Genomic DNA, 13,622 nt, shown 5'->3' on the forward strand with positions numbered 1-13,622 from the left:
ATAGATAGATAGATAGATAGATAGATAGATAGATAGATAGATAGATAGATAGATAGATAGATAGATAGATAGATAGATAGATAGATAGATAAGGGGGAGATAGATAGATAAGGGGGAGACACACATCAGTAGTATGAATTTCCTTTTCCACCACATCCCATTTAAAATTGAGATCTGATGACTGTGGATGCCTGAAAGCCACTTGTGTACAATGGATTCACTGTCATGTTCACAAACCAGTTTAACATGATTTGAGCTTTATGGCATGTTATCCTGCAGGAAGCAGCCATCAGAAGATGAGTACTCTGTGGTCATAAATGATAGACATATTTAAATGATGACTTAAATGTACTAAGAGGCCTGGAGTGTGCCAAGACAATATCCCCCACAACATAACACCACCTTCAGCCTGAACAATTGAGACATGGCAGGATGGATCCATGTTTTATGATCTTTATACCAATTTCCCACCCTACCATTTGAACATTTTTCCAAACTTCTTCTGTCCAATTTTGGTGAGTCTGTATGAACTGTAGCCTCATTTTTCAATGTCTAGCTGACAGGCATGGCACAGGGTGGGGTTTTGGCTAAGGTTCGATGAGTTGTGCATCGAGAGATACTCTTCTAGTACCATGGTTGTAACATGAGGATTTTGAATTACTCTCCTCTAACCCTGGACGTCACAAAGGCATTTTCACCCAGAAAGCTGCCATTCACTGGACATTTTCTCTTTTTTGGGCTATTCTCTGTAAACCCTAGAGATGATTGAGTGGGAAAATACCAGTAGATCAGCAGTTCCTGAAATACTCAGAACAACCTGTTTGCGGCCCACAAACATGCCACGTTCAAAGTCACTTAAATCATCTTTCATTGCCATTCGGATGTTCAGATGAAGTTAAGCAGGTAATCTTGACCATGTCTACATGCCTAAATGCTTGAGTTGCTGCCATGGGATTGGCTAAATAGATATTTGCATTAAAAAGCAGCTTAATTGGTGTACCTAACAAAGTAGCAAGTGAGTGCAGATAGAGTCTACATAGGTATGAATTTCTGTTTACTCTAAGTTTTTACATTATTATAGAGTATTTTTTAAACAACTACCACTACCACTAGTATGCTTGAATTAATTCATCAATTGTTTTATAATTAGCAGGGCTTGAGCAGGTGAAGTGTTCATTCTTTCTCAAGTAAATAAATACGTCATACTAGTTGTTACAGAGAAGATTTTCCTACAACTGACTGTTTAATTAAAAAAAGAATGATGTTTACAAGACATTACTGCTTCCAGTGACATCCGTGATCCCACATCATTTTGTTGGAAATTAAATTGACTGATTGGGGCATTATGTCTCTCTGCTCCATGGGATGTGCATCCATGCATATTCTCGCATGTTAAACTCAAATGAAGCAATTATTCTTAGTTTGACAGGCCAAATATTTCTCTCTACAGGTATTAGCTATTACACATACAATTTAAAACTATTTGCATTGCTATGCAAACGCATAGCTTCATCACCCTGTTTACTACAAAAGTCCTAACACACTTTATTTAGTATATTGCAAAACCTTTCCCACACTAATACCAACACTGTCATATATTATCCCCGTTTAACATTTACGTCTTCAAATGTCGTTTTCTCTATTTTCATGGACGACCGTTGTGGTTTTTAATTAACAGGCAGATATTGCTGGCTCAGATTTGCTCTGTTTATTTAATAACTAGAATATACTGCGCTTGTAGCGATGCTGCCTAACATCCCCATCTTGCGGTACAGGTGAGCTTATGCGTATTATGCCACTTAGATAAACAATAAATGTATATAGATGCTTGTGCTATTATTTGCTAACCATGTACGGGGAAAATAGAAACATTCATGATATGCAAACATTAACTAATATGAAGCAGCTCACCCCGGAGAGTTCAAGAAGCTGGGAGACCAAAAGAGGCAGTTTCAAGGCTGCGACGCTTCCTGTCACTCCAACAAGGACATTAAATGTCCCGGAAGTTTTCAACAAATCAGTTTTTAAACTTGACATATGGTCGTCTTGCTGCCTGTCAGCATACTGCCAAAAGAAAAATTAGACAACCTGTCGCGTTCCTGTGACACTTCCGTAAATATTCACTTAGCCAATCAGGGAAGAGCACGTCTAACGTTTGTGCCTCCTGCACGAGCGCGTCTCAGCACTGATCAGTGGAGAGCGCGCACGTTCGAAGAATATTCTGGGTAATTGCTAAAGTCCTTCCAGGGCAGCTAGCATGAAGCGTGGAGCGTTCATTCATTGTTTGCCCGATTAAAAAAACTGATCAAAAACGCAATAATGGCACTCACACCTCTTGTTTATTGGGCTCAACGCCATGAAGACATTTACCTGCGAGTTGAGCTGACAGATGTTCAGGTGAGAGTACCTCCTGCAGTTGCTTGTCACGGGCAAAACGCTTTAGCATGGTTCTGACTTGTTTTCTTTCTTTCTTTTTTTTTCTTTTTTTTTAAAAACCTTGTTTTTGGGCCTCTGGTGGTAAATGGGAAGCAATGCAAATACAGACGAAAGGTTCCTGTAAACGTTATCCTGCTGGATAGCTGTACTATTTGCATACTGTATGAGAACTGAGATCTCTTATCTGATAACTGATCCATACAAAGCTCTCTGTTGAGGCCCTTCGTTCATTATGTAGTACGTCTAAAGCCACACAACCTGTTCGAACCTGTTTTTAAAACCTGTTGATTTTAAGAATATTTGCGTTAACAGTTAATCACATGGGTGAAAAGTCCTAAAAATACCCGTTGGAACTACTCGGAAGGCGGGGTGGGTGGGTGTGGTAGCATTGTTCACGCGGCGCTCGTGGGGTTATGTGTGAGGGACAGGTGTTGTTACACCTGTAGATATCACATCATCCCATACTACATGCTACAGGAGGGCTTCTCAGCACTCGTTTTCTTCTTCTTCTTATAGCACTTAACTCTATTTCTGATCATGTAACAGAAGATTCAGGTTAGAGACTTTTTTACCACTTATTTTACCTGGTAATTAAATATCCTACGTGTTTTGCTATATTGTTTGTCACGGTAATATTGTAACATAAGATTAATATCTTTGTTTCGGGTTTCTGTTAACAGGAAGTAAAAAAATTATTGATCTAGCGAGGAAGTATGCTTATCCTTTGCCTGTGTTTTTGCAGAATATTGACGTCCACGTGGATGAAAATGTCCTTCACTTTTCAGGTGACATGGATTCACGGATTTCATTTGCATTTGGTGATTAAAGACATATTTTTAAAAATATTTTTGTGGCATTTCAATTGTGATATCCTGTTTGTAGCCCAGGGGCATGGTGCAAAAGGACAAAATGAGTACAAGTTCAGCTTGGAGTTCCTCTTACCAGTAAAGCCACAGGTATGCTGAGTAATTCTATAATTTATCTTGTGGGATCAGAAATATATCTATAGACAGAATAACTTTAAGATTGCTCTTAAATCTTTTCCTTTCCTTTCTTTGGTTTTCCTGTTTGTGCTCATTGCGTGAACCTGTAGGTCAGCTACAAGTCCACACAGCGGCAGGTGAACATTACAGTGCACAAAATACAGCGAGGTTGGTGGGAAAGGCTGACTCTCCGGGAGCGTAAACCTGTCTTCCTGGCACCGGACTTTGATCGCTGGCTGGACGAGTCAGACGCTGAGATGGAAATCAGAGAAAAGGTAAGAGTACAACTTGGCATTTGACAATTGTTACTAGATGACACTCGCAGATAAAGATTAAAAAATGTCAGTATGACTAAAATAATTGATTAAAGACTCTACTATTTTCATTTTTTAAAATACTTTTAAAAGGAGGAGAAAAAGAACAGGCTGAAGGCTTCAAGACAAAAAGAAGAAGGTGGGTGCAGATAATATATTGCACTTGAACATTCTGTTTTATCAGATGGCTTTGATGGGAAAACTGCTGATACAATTTTCCAATTTCTTTGAAATATTTCAGGGTTCGTCAGCCTGAAAACTGTGTTCTTGATTGTGTACAACCTGGTCCAGTTTCTTGGTTTTTCATGGATCTTTATCAACATGACAGTGCGCCTGTTTATCATTGGCATAGGTGTGAAAATATATTACACAGGAGAAGCTGAAAGTGTCACTTACTTCACAGAAAACTGGTTAAAACATGTCCGTTCAAAACTCTTTTCAGATTCCCTCTATGACACATTTCACACAATTTCGGATGTGATGTTCTTCTGCCAGATCCTGGCATTAGTAGAGGTCCTGAATGCTGCTTTTGGTGTAGTCAAGACAGGTGTTATACCAACTCTTATACAGGTATGGGATGTTTTGTTTTTTTGCCTGAGTTCAAGTTTCCTAAAGTTACAGATTGAGCACCAATACACATCTTTTGTTTGTGCACTAGGTGGTCGGAAGGAATTTTATCCTCTTCATCATTTTTGGTAGTCCGGAGGAAATGCACCACAAGCCAGTTGTGTTCTTTGTTTTCTATCTGTGGAGTGCTATTGAGATTTTTAGGCAAGTATGCATTTTCCTATTGTTTACAGTAAACAGTCATCTAGTGATATATAGTACAGCTTTAGCCAGTTGTATTTAAATAAAACTAAAATTGGATAAGATTTAGAGCTTTGCAAATGTTTGGAACAGTTAGTTTTTTGTTAGATTTTATTCACATTTCAGCCTTGAAACAGGCAAGTAGCAGTCGCATCTGAGCTATAATTTTATAAGAATGTGTAACTGTGGATGCAACTTTGTGTAATTTTATTTGGAGCATGACTTTTTTTTTTTCCTTAACCAACATGCTCATCCTTTTTCAGGTATCCCTTTTACATGCTGGGCTGTTTCAATACAGAGTGGAAAACCCTCACTTGGCTGCGGTATACTGTCTGGATGCCACTGTATCCACTTGGTGTTTTAGCTGAAGGTAGGCTTTTTTTTTTTTTTTAAACAAAATTTGATATAAAAAAACATGCAAACATGTTTATAGACTCTATTATATATACTCTTATCTCTCAATCCCACGTAGCTCTTGCAGTGATCCAGTCCATCCCCATCTTTGATGAATCTAAACTCTTCAGCATTCCTCTGACTAAAGTGATTGGCACCTCTGTCAGCTTCTCTTACTTCCTGTACATTTATCTTGTTCTCATGTTTTTGGGTAAGTCCCCACATGAACTGTCTCTCACATGACACATATATTCTAACTTAACCACTGCTGCTCTGATATTAATCTTGGTTCCCCCTCCCCCCCACAAAAGGACTTTTTATCAACTTTAGCCACCTTTACAAGCAGAGGAAGAGGCGCTTCCGGACCAAAAAGAGGAAAGCAAATTGAGACTCAACACCAACAGCATTCCTTGAACACCTTTGCTGCCTGCTTATTCCTCGACCTTTGTTTTTAATAATCATCATCCTTATGTCAAATTTACTATCAACTCAATTTTTGACAGCCTGTCCATATAAAAACTAAAATGACTTCCTTTATGGCTATTATTAACACAATAGATGTGCAATGAGTACAGAAATACTGCATCGAGCAAACTTATTGGTGACCAAGTTTGCACACACATACCGGTACATTTCCATAGCACCTGTGTGATAGTGCGCCCCCCCCGCTCTTAGTCTTGTTTTTCTCCCACGCAGCGCTATTTTGAGAAGCACTGATAAGAAAACCCTGTTATCATTTCATATTCAGTCACTGCCATATGTATAAAGAAAACAAGTCATCATTCCACATGACAAGCCCTTGGTTATAATTTCACAATTCCAAGCCATTCCACAAAGCTCAGGGACAAATAACCAGACTGCTTTAAAAAAAAAAAAGTGTCCATTGTGCTCAACAACAACCTTCAAGGAGCAATGTTAAATTGTAACAGGTTTTTTCTGGCTGCTTTTTTATTATTTGCACTTGAATTACGAATGCCAACATTAATAGCCGTTTACTCTGTTCTGTAAATGTGGCAGTTATTTGACAATGAATAAAAACCTAATTTTAATGTGGTTATTGTGTCAAAAGATTCCTACAAAGGAACATTTATAAAAACAAAACAACACTGAATCCCAAAGATGACTTCGTAAAATAATCCCGTGAACGTCTTTACAGGGTGTATGCAACACTGCAGCACATTGGTCCACGCAGGCTGAGCCTATGATATTTTGAGTTCATTCATACAAATTCGGATGCAGCTCAACTTGAGAAATCCGTGTGCATGGGAACAATGTTGTGATCAAAAGCAGCATACTGGGAGTCACCAGTGCTGGCCAGTTTAAGCTGCTGTGCAGCGTGGGAGAGCTGGAAAGCAGCATCAGGATGTGCTGAGTCTGGCAGCATGGTGCACTCTCTCTCCAGCAGATCGGCAACTCCCTTCAGGAGCTCCCAGAAACCAAAAGCCAAAGCAGCCTTACGTAGACGGTTCAGCTCCTGTCAGAATCAAAATGAAAAAATAACATTTCATTTTTGGAAAAAAAACAAACATAGCTTTAAAAATTATAGTTTAGAGCCACTCCAGCTAATCTTACCTTATAGAAGGTCTGAGTTTTATCTGGCAGTTTCCTGGCATTCCTCAGGATCTTCTGGACATCAGTCTGTACAATGACAGCATAAAAAAACGAGTCAATGAATCAAAAGGCCCCTTAAATGTTTTGACCAATATTCATTTTAGTGATTACGGCTTGAAAACCTGAAATCCAGTATCTCAATTAGTAGAATATTTATTAGTTGATCTGTATTGGAAATTGTTGGTTCACCGTTTTGTTAAGTACAGAGTTAACAGCCATCTACAAGATGATTTTAGAGTACTCTATGCGCAGATCTTCTGATAAGCTTCAGTGAGATGCAGATTTCCCTTTTTCAGCAGGAGTAAGCACACATTGCTAAATCTATGAGCAAATGGTTTGCTGACAATGTTATTACTGTGCATGACTAGTTAGCCAACTAATCTGATCTAAATGCCAAAGAGAATCTGTGAGATAATGTCAGGAAGATGAGAAACACAGACAAGCTGCACTATCGGCCATCTATCTATCAAAGCAACCTGGGCTTCAGTGCAGATCATCTCCATGCCACGCCGCCTTGATAAATAATAAAAGCACTCAAACTAAGTGCTGAGTGTTTACATGAACTTTACAGTAGGTGGACATTTCTTTATTGTCAATCTTTTTTTGATTAAACTTAGGAAGCATTTTAATAATCTGAGACACTGGATTTCCGTTTTTAAATGAGCTATAAACCACAAGCCTCAAGATTTATATCAAATAGTAAATATTTCGTCATATTTTTAGGAAATATTTCACTTCGTGTGTAATGATTATTGAATAAACTACAAAAACGAAAAACCTTTTGATGACATTTTCCTTTGTTTTTTTAAGATTCACTAATATAAGATTACATAGTTGGTCACGTAAAGATTACTCTGAATGACAGACTTGGACTGACCTGAAGAATCAATATTTGTTTGATGGCGACAATATTGACAAAATCAAATACCAGAAATTCCTGGAGTAATTATTAATCACAGGAACAAGAATTTCAATAAATATTAACCAAGCTCTGCTGAAGAGAGTTCAAACAAAGTAGAGACTTGCTGAGCCCACTGTAGAGGCAGTGAACAGAGCAGCCTCTGAGAAGCCAAGTAACTCATTAGTCAATTGCAAGAAATTAATCTGAAGCTATTTTGACAATTTCGCAAATAAGCCTTTTTTCCTTCTTCTTACACAGAAATGTCAGAAATTAATCGCTTTCTGGGTTTTTTTAAACACAGAAAGCAGTTCATTAAAAGAATATAATTAGATAAATTTATCACTGACAGAAATGTATGAAATGTTTGTCTTTTCTCCAAACTTTCAAGAGAAAAATACTCTCACGCAGTAATTTTACTTCACCTGTAGTCCACTGGCCTTAATCCACACGGTCACATTCTGGGCATAGCTACGTTTCACCTGTGGTTGTACAGGAAATGGACTTTTACTGTCATCCTCTCCGTAGGGATTATCAGCCGCTTCTGTGACATGAGAAAGGTCACGGGACAACATAGTGAGGTCAGTCAATACACTGCATCATGAGACACGTGAGAAACCCAGGTAAAGTATTAACTACTTGATCGTGTCCACAGTCTGTTGTTCTTTAGGAATACTTGTGCATGGGTCATTGTGTCACATGTTAAATAAAACACAGAGTTTCAGAATATCCCTAAAATGGTTTCCGGATTCATTTAAGCCACTGGGGGAAAAAAGAAAAAATTTTTTTAAAGACAGTGCACTTAGAAACCCCATATAATCTTTTGTAAACACAGAGCTCTTCATATTTACTCATTTGACCCTCATCTGCAATGAAACTTGGCATGGTGGAGAGATTAAAAAAAAAAAAGTCACCTGAGATTGGTCCCAAATGTGATATCTTGCCCAGCCAGGGCAGAGGCTCCGGACCGGGATCAAAAAGAGACATCATCAAGTTTGATTTCTTCTTGCTGTCTGCCTGGGAGTACAAGATGCCGTACCACTCCGGCCTGAGGGGCAAAAAAGCAAACTACATATACAATTTGTTTGCATAATATAGCAGTCTTTATGGTGCAGGTTAATATAAAAGAGTTTATATAACAGCTCTGCTGCATCTCACCCCAGCTGGACCAGCGCCACCATGCCTTCAACCTTCAGACTTCCATGTAAAAGTACACAAAAATTGGGACTTTTGCCTGCCATCTGACTGGCAGAAGGTTCCTCCTCAAGCTCATCTGTGGTTCCCGTACCAACTTCATCCACATCTAAAACCAAGTACACATAATAAACTAAATCATAAATATTTGCTATTCTTTATTAATCAGAAAAAAATACTTGGTTTCATTTCTGCTGTTAGACTGTGTTAGACAATTTTACTTACTTTTTTCTCATCTCTTCTATTAATGTTAGTTTTAATCTTTTACATTACAGAATGAGAGCAATTTTTTAAAGAAGTACTGAAATAAATTAGTGTGCATGACAAATAAAGGAAGCTCGAACCTCAAGGGATTTCCCAGCAGCTTTGCTCTTCCTTCCTATTTTTGTTGGTTTCTTATAGTCTGAGGCATTTCCTGATTCGTTCGTTATCAACCTTATTTACTAAAATTGATTTGTTCTGCAACAGCAAACTCTAAAGTTCTTTTTTCTTTCTTTCTTAAGTTAGTTAACATAAAGCTGCTTGAACATTTGAGTGTTTACATCTAAATACGAGGAGATGTGCACAAGCTGCAAAGCTAATATGTCACCAATCTGCATTTCTCTATAACTGGAACATAGCAAAAGTATTAAAACCAACCTTTGTTTACAGCAATAGGTAATACCAAGTGTCTGGATATGACAGGAGGACTTGCAATGTCAGCAATTTCAATGAAACCCACAATCTCCAAATCTGAAAGGCATACAAGAGAAAGATTTGTTTAAAAAAAATGAAGAATTTAAAGAGGATACGAAACACTAAACATATAAAGGCCAGTTTACATCGTGAAGGTCTGCTCTCAAAAACTGACATAGGTGTAACACTGTCTGTGAAAGAAGTGCTTAAAGTTTACTTAAATAAGAACAGTGTAGAGGACAGACTGTTTGAATCACCAGACCGACAGGATGAAGTCAGAAACTGATTTTTCCTCCTCTAACCAGCTGTACTGTGCGGCACAATCAGCTCATGCAATCAGCTAAGTTTCTTAGCCCAGCACAAAAATGATCCCCTTAAACGGATTTTCAGTTTTAGTGTCTTTATTTTCCTTAGAGTTATTGATTCTCTCACTAGTTAGCCAACGTAAAATAATGTAAGTCTACAAGCTGCCACCAGCCAACCACATGTTGTCATGGTCCGTACTGACAGAATAAAACTTCAGCACTTATTTCTTAAATCCTGCTTCACAGTTACATCTATGTCAGTTTTTTAAAGTAGGGTTCCATGATGTAAATTAGCTTTTATGCATGTAATGTTTCATGACCTCCTTAAATTAAACTAATCATAAAATCTGAAGCCAGTACCTGTACTAACAGTCCGGGGCATAGGCTCCACCTCTTCATCCATCACGACAGGCTCAGGTCGAGGGAAGACCTGAACATCTGAGGATAGATTCCCACAGTGCAAAACCGCGTGGAAGGGAGAGTATACAAGATCGATCAGCTTCCTGGGGACATGCAGATATAGAATATGACCAAAGATGCCCTTACTAAACATATGAAAGAGGTTAAGATGTTTTTTGTGAATAATCTAAACAGTTACAGTAGTACCCAAACATGGTCTGTACACTCTTCATGCAAAGCGGTCCCTCCATAGTAAAGATTTGCCCATCCCCTCCACTAAGGCAAAGTAATTCCTCCAGGTTGTCCATGGCATCAGTCATCTGTAACTGAAATTACACAAGACAGTGGGTCTAATTTTTCAAAGCTGGGCTATTTAGCTAGATTAAGTTAAACTTTTACATATTTGCAATTTAATGGCAATTTCCACATTCTCAATTAGATTGATCGTGCTTCCTGAAAGGTACTGACAGATGGAATAAATATAGATCTAGGGCTGAGACTGTGGTATGGGGAAGACTGGTGGTTGCTCCTGGGCCTCGCAGATTCCCATGTATGAAAATGAGAACTAAGAACCTGAGTGAAGGAAGTAGCCATACAATAGTCATAGGACAGGGAGTGAATGAGGTGTGGTCCTCCTCCTAAAAAAATCTCCATGAGAAACTTCCTGGGCACTTGGGATGCAATAGCACAAAAACTTTAACTGATAAGTGTTGTGAGGTTATCTATAGCAAATTTTTGTCTGTCGATTCTGAAATGCTGACAGAGAAATCATCTTAAACCTTTAATCAAAGGTCACCTCATCTACAAATTTCATGACGATAAAACATTTCACTCACATGTACTGTACCAGTGTACCTGCACATGTGATGTGACAATAAAAGTGATTTGATGAATACCTGATATTTAATAACATGCAGGGTTTTCCCCGACTCAAACTTGGTGACTATTTATAACCATGATTAGTGTGCAAATAGTCAACACAAAAAGACTGTGCTATTTCACTTATACTTATAAGTTTATACATTTTATGTTATTTTTTTGCCATTTGAAAAATAAAATGTATTCAAATTTATTTTTTAAATAACAGCTTTGTGAAGTGACAGCCTCTTTGTTGGAAGCCAAAATGTTTTATGTGCTGGAAAACTATAGTTTGAGTCTGTGAAGGTAGAAAGCAACTGTCATACTGCTGTCATCCTAAAATGTTCACAGAAATGTGTGATTTACAGGTGTCTAACACAGGCAATATGACCCTGAATTGTGTTTTTGATAGCTGCTTCTGGTATCATGTAACTGTAAGGATGGCTCAATACCTCCTCTGCATTGGCAATACACATGATGAACAGTTTGGTAGGAAAAGGGAAAGGAAGAGGAAATTTCTTGTCATCCCCACGTTGTTTCAGTGTTTGGAGGGAGTGGCGTAAAGACCCCTTCCCAATACCAAGGGATCCATCAGTAACCAGCACCACCTACAGGACATATGGAAGAAGTACATAAACATAACTCAGTATATGAACATATGGTTCAGATCACTGCAGGAAAGCTGAAGGAAAAAAATGTCCATCCCGGTTTTCCCTCCAAGGCACGAGCGATAAGCAGAGTTCTGTCCTTTCCTTCTAAGATTCCTAATTATTTAAAGTAACACTCAGGTATGCCATTCAGCATGTTAGTACGAGCTCGGGAGCAGCTTGGGAGAACAAGAAAACAGAGACTGCTTTAGGTTGCCTTCCCAATCGACTCAAAGGTTTATTAAGTATACAACAGCTTATATAGAGAAAAAAAGGTTCGTGTGTCAGCTTTCCCAGTTCAAACCGGTACAGACCAAATAAGGAAACGTCTTCCTGCCTTGTGAGTAGAGAAGTATCCTTTGTGTAGTTTATCAGTTCAGCTACAATTTATGATCATCCCAGCAAAACACACTCCTAGACATAGAATACAGAGTTCTTTCATTAGTGAATTCTGAAACAAACCACCTGGCCTTTAACGAGCCTTTTCTAAGAGATAAAGAAAAAGGGAGGATGGGAGTAAGGAAGTGGTCTGGTCTCTGTGGTGTTTTCGACCTTGGGGTACCAGCCTGTGAGTCTTACACATTAATTCTTGGGTCAGAGAGAAATAGAAAAACAACTAGTAAATGGGCCTTATTGAGTAACAGTTTCATGTATGATATCACTATAAAACAATATCCTGTAAATGCTATCATGGTATCAAAATATCACAACAAAAGCTATTCGACCAATAATAAGCAATAAATAAATCCAATAAATACAGAGGTGTGGCGATACTGAATAAAGTGTTAGCCAAATACCTGACAGGGGCAGGCACTACCCCACTCCTGCTGTACTACATTACTAACTCCATTTAGAGCTGCTTCAACACAGGTTTTGTCATAGTCTTCCAGGTTGCTCAGAGCCTCCTGTGCAGGAAAAAAACATACGGTAATCCCAAAATCAGACCGCTTTTCAAGGAAAAAAAATATACTTTGACTTTTCAGACAGATATGTCACATGAGCACACTTTACCTGCAATGCATTGTAGTCTCTGGTGAAAGGTACCAGGAGTTCCCACAGGGAAGAAAAGGCCATCAGCGACGTGAACTCCAAGCGGTAGTTTGAGGCCATGTGTTCAAACAACATATTGAGTCCGTGGACAGCCAGGTTCTTCCTCTGAAACTCTTCGATGCCATCCAATGACACTGGTCGTGTCATGGACAGAGACACGTCCATTAACACCACAGTAGGCATGCTCACCGCTTACAGATCCCAAATATGAAAACAGAAGTCCGCTGCAATGCTCCCACTGCGTTGTCGTCGCTGAGGCGTATTTAGCTAGAACAACCAAATACACAGGCGCCGTCAGTAAAGATAAAGAAGAAGGGACATATGGTAACATCCGAACTGTTAGCTAATGTTGGCTAGTTTTTCGGCTAATTTACATTAGCATTATGTAACGCTACGGCAAACGAATGAAATGTTCCAGCTGCCATTTAACCAAAATTACATTATAACGATCCAAAACCTAAGATACAAAGTAAAGAAGCGGTATCAGGAAAAAAATTACTAAAACCTACGCGCCTTTCAGTTTTTACGCTAACTAAACAATGGTTATGGTGTACTGTGCACCAGCACTTCCGTCCGGGCTGACATTAGTGTACACATCAGCGGATAGTTCCCGGGAGATAAAAAACAAAACAAAACCCATAACAACAACAATAATAGTAATAATAATGATAATGATGATAATAATAATGATCTGGCTGCAGACATAACTTTTTATCATCTAGAGATGATAAAAAGTCTTTGTGCAAAACAAGTCTTTTGGCGACTTGTTTTGCACAAAAGACGGGCCGATAAGCAACGCCCACTTTAAAGCCCTGACCAGTAAAGATTTGGTGGACGCGTTTCAAGGTATCTACCCACATTTTCAAAATACATTTTCACAGTTTAAATATTTTTAAATGTATTTTAGGCTTTCTGGACTCTGCTTTGATGATTAGTTTAAGATGAGACGCTACACATAATCCTATTAGTCGGACCTAAAGTAGGTTATAATGTTTACGATGAAGACTTTTCCAGCGTCATATCCTATAACTTGAACATTCCTTAGATGTCTG

General features: G+C 38.5%; 2 protein-coding genes across 2 annotated transcripts; one reads left to right on the forward strand and one right to left on the reverse strand.

Annotated features, from left to right (window-relative positions):
- The first annotated feature begins 2,159 nt into the window (after nt 1–2,159).
- Nucleotides 2,160–5,982, forward strand: hacd3 (3-hydroxyacyl-CoA dehydratase 3). The gene is made up of 11 exons (XM_005730043.2): nt 2,160–2,397; nt 3,179–3,221; nt 3,319–3,392; nt 3,530–3,694; nt 3,827–3,872; nt 3,975–4,085; nt 4,176–4,303; nt 4,392–4,504; nt 4,804–4,910; nt 5,013–5,144; nt 5,245–5,982. The coding sequence occupies exons 1-11, from the start codon at nt 2,320–2,322 to the stop codon at nt 5,319–5,321; spliced, it is 1,074 nt and encodes a 357-aa protein (XP_005730100.1). The 5' UTR covers nt 2,160–2,319; the 3' UTR covers nt 5,322–5,982.
- Nucleotides 5,983–6,063: 81 nt separating this feature from the next.
- ints14 (integrator complex subunit 14) lies at nt 6,064–13,142 on the reverse strand. Its single transcript, XM_013910096.1, has 11 exons — nt 12,532–13,142; nt 12,318–12,425; nt 11,326–11,481; nt 10,223–10,341; nt 9,977–10,119; nt 9,276–9,368; nt 8,601–8,745; nt 8,357–8,490; nt 7,868–7,986; nt 6,506–6,571; nt 6,064–6,407 (listed from the first exon to the last, which is right to left on the reverse strand). Exons 1-11 carry the CDS (start codon nt 12,751–12,753, stop codon nt 6,174–6,176), a joined length of 1,539 nt encoding a protein of 512 aa, XP_013765550.1. The 5' UTR covers nt 12,754–13,142; the 3' UTR covers nt 6,064–6,173.
- Between the last annotated feature and the right edge of the window lie 480 nt (nt 13,143–13,622).

This window comes from Pundamilia nyererei, unplaced genomic scaffold, assembly GCF_000239375.1.
Source record: "Pundamilia nyererei isolate P.nyererei 1_Seehausen unplaced genomic scaffold, PunNye1.0 scaffold00035, whole genome shotgun sequence".
Taxonomy (NCBI): Eukaryota; Metazoa; Chordata; class Actinopteri; order Cichliformes; family Cichlidae; genus Pundamilia; species Pundamilia nyererei.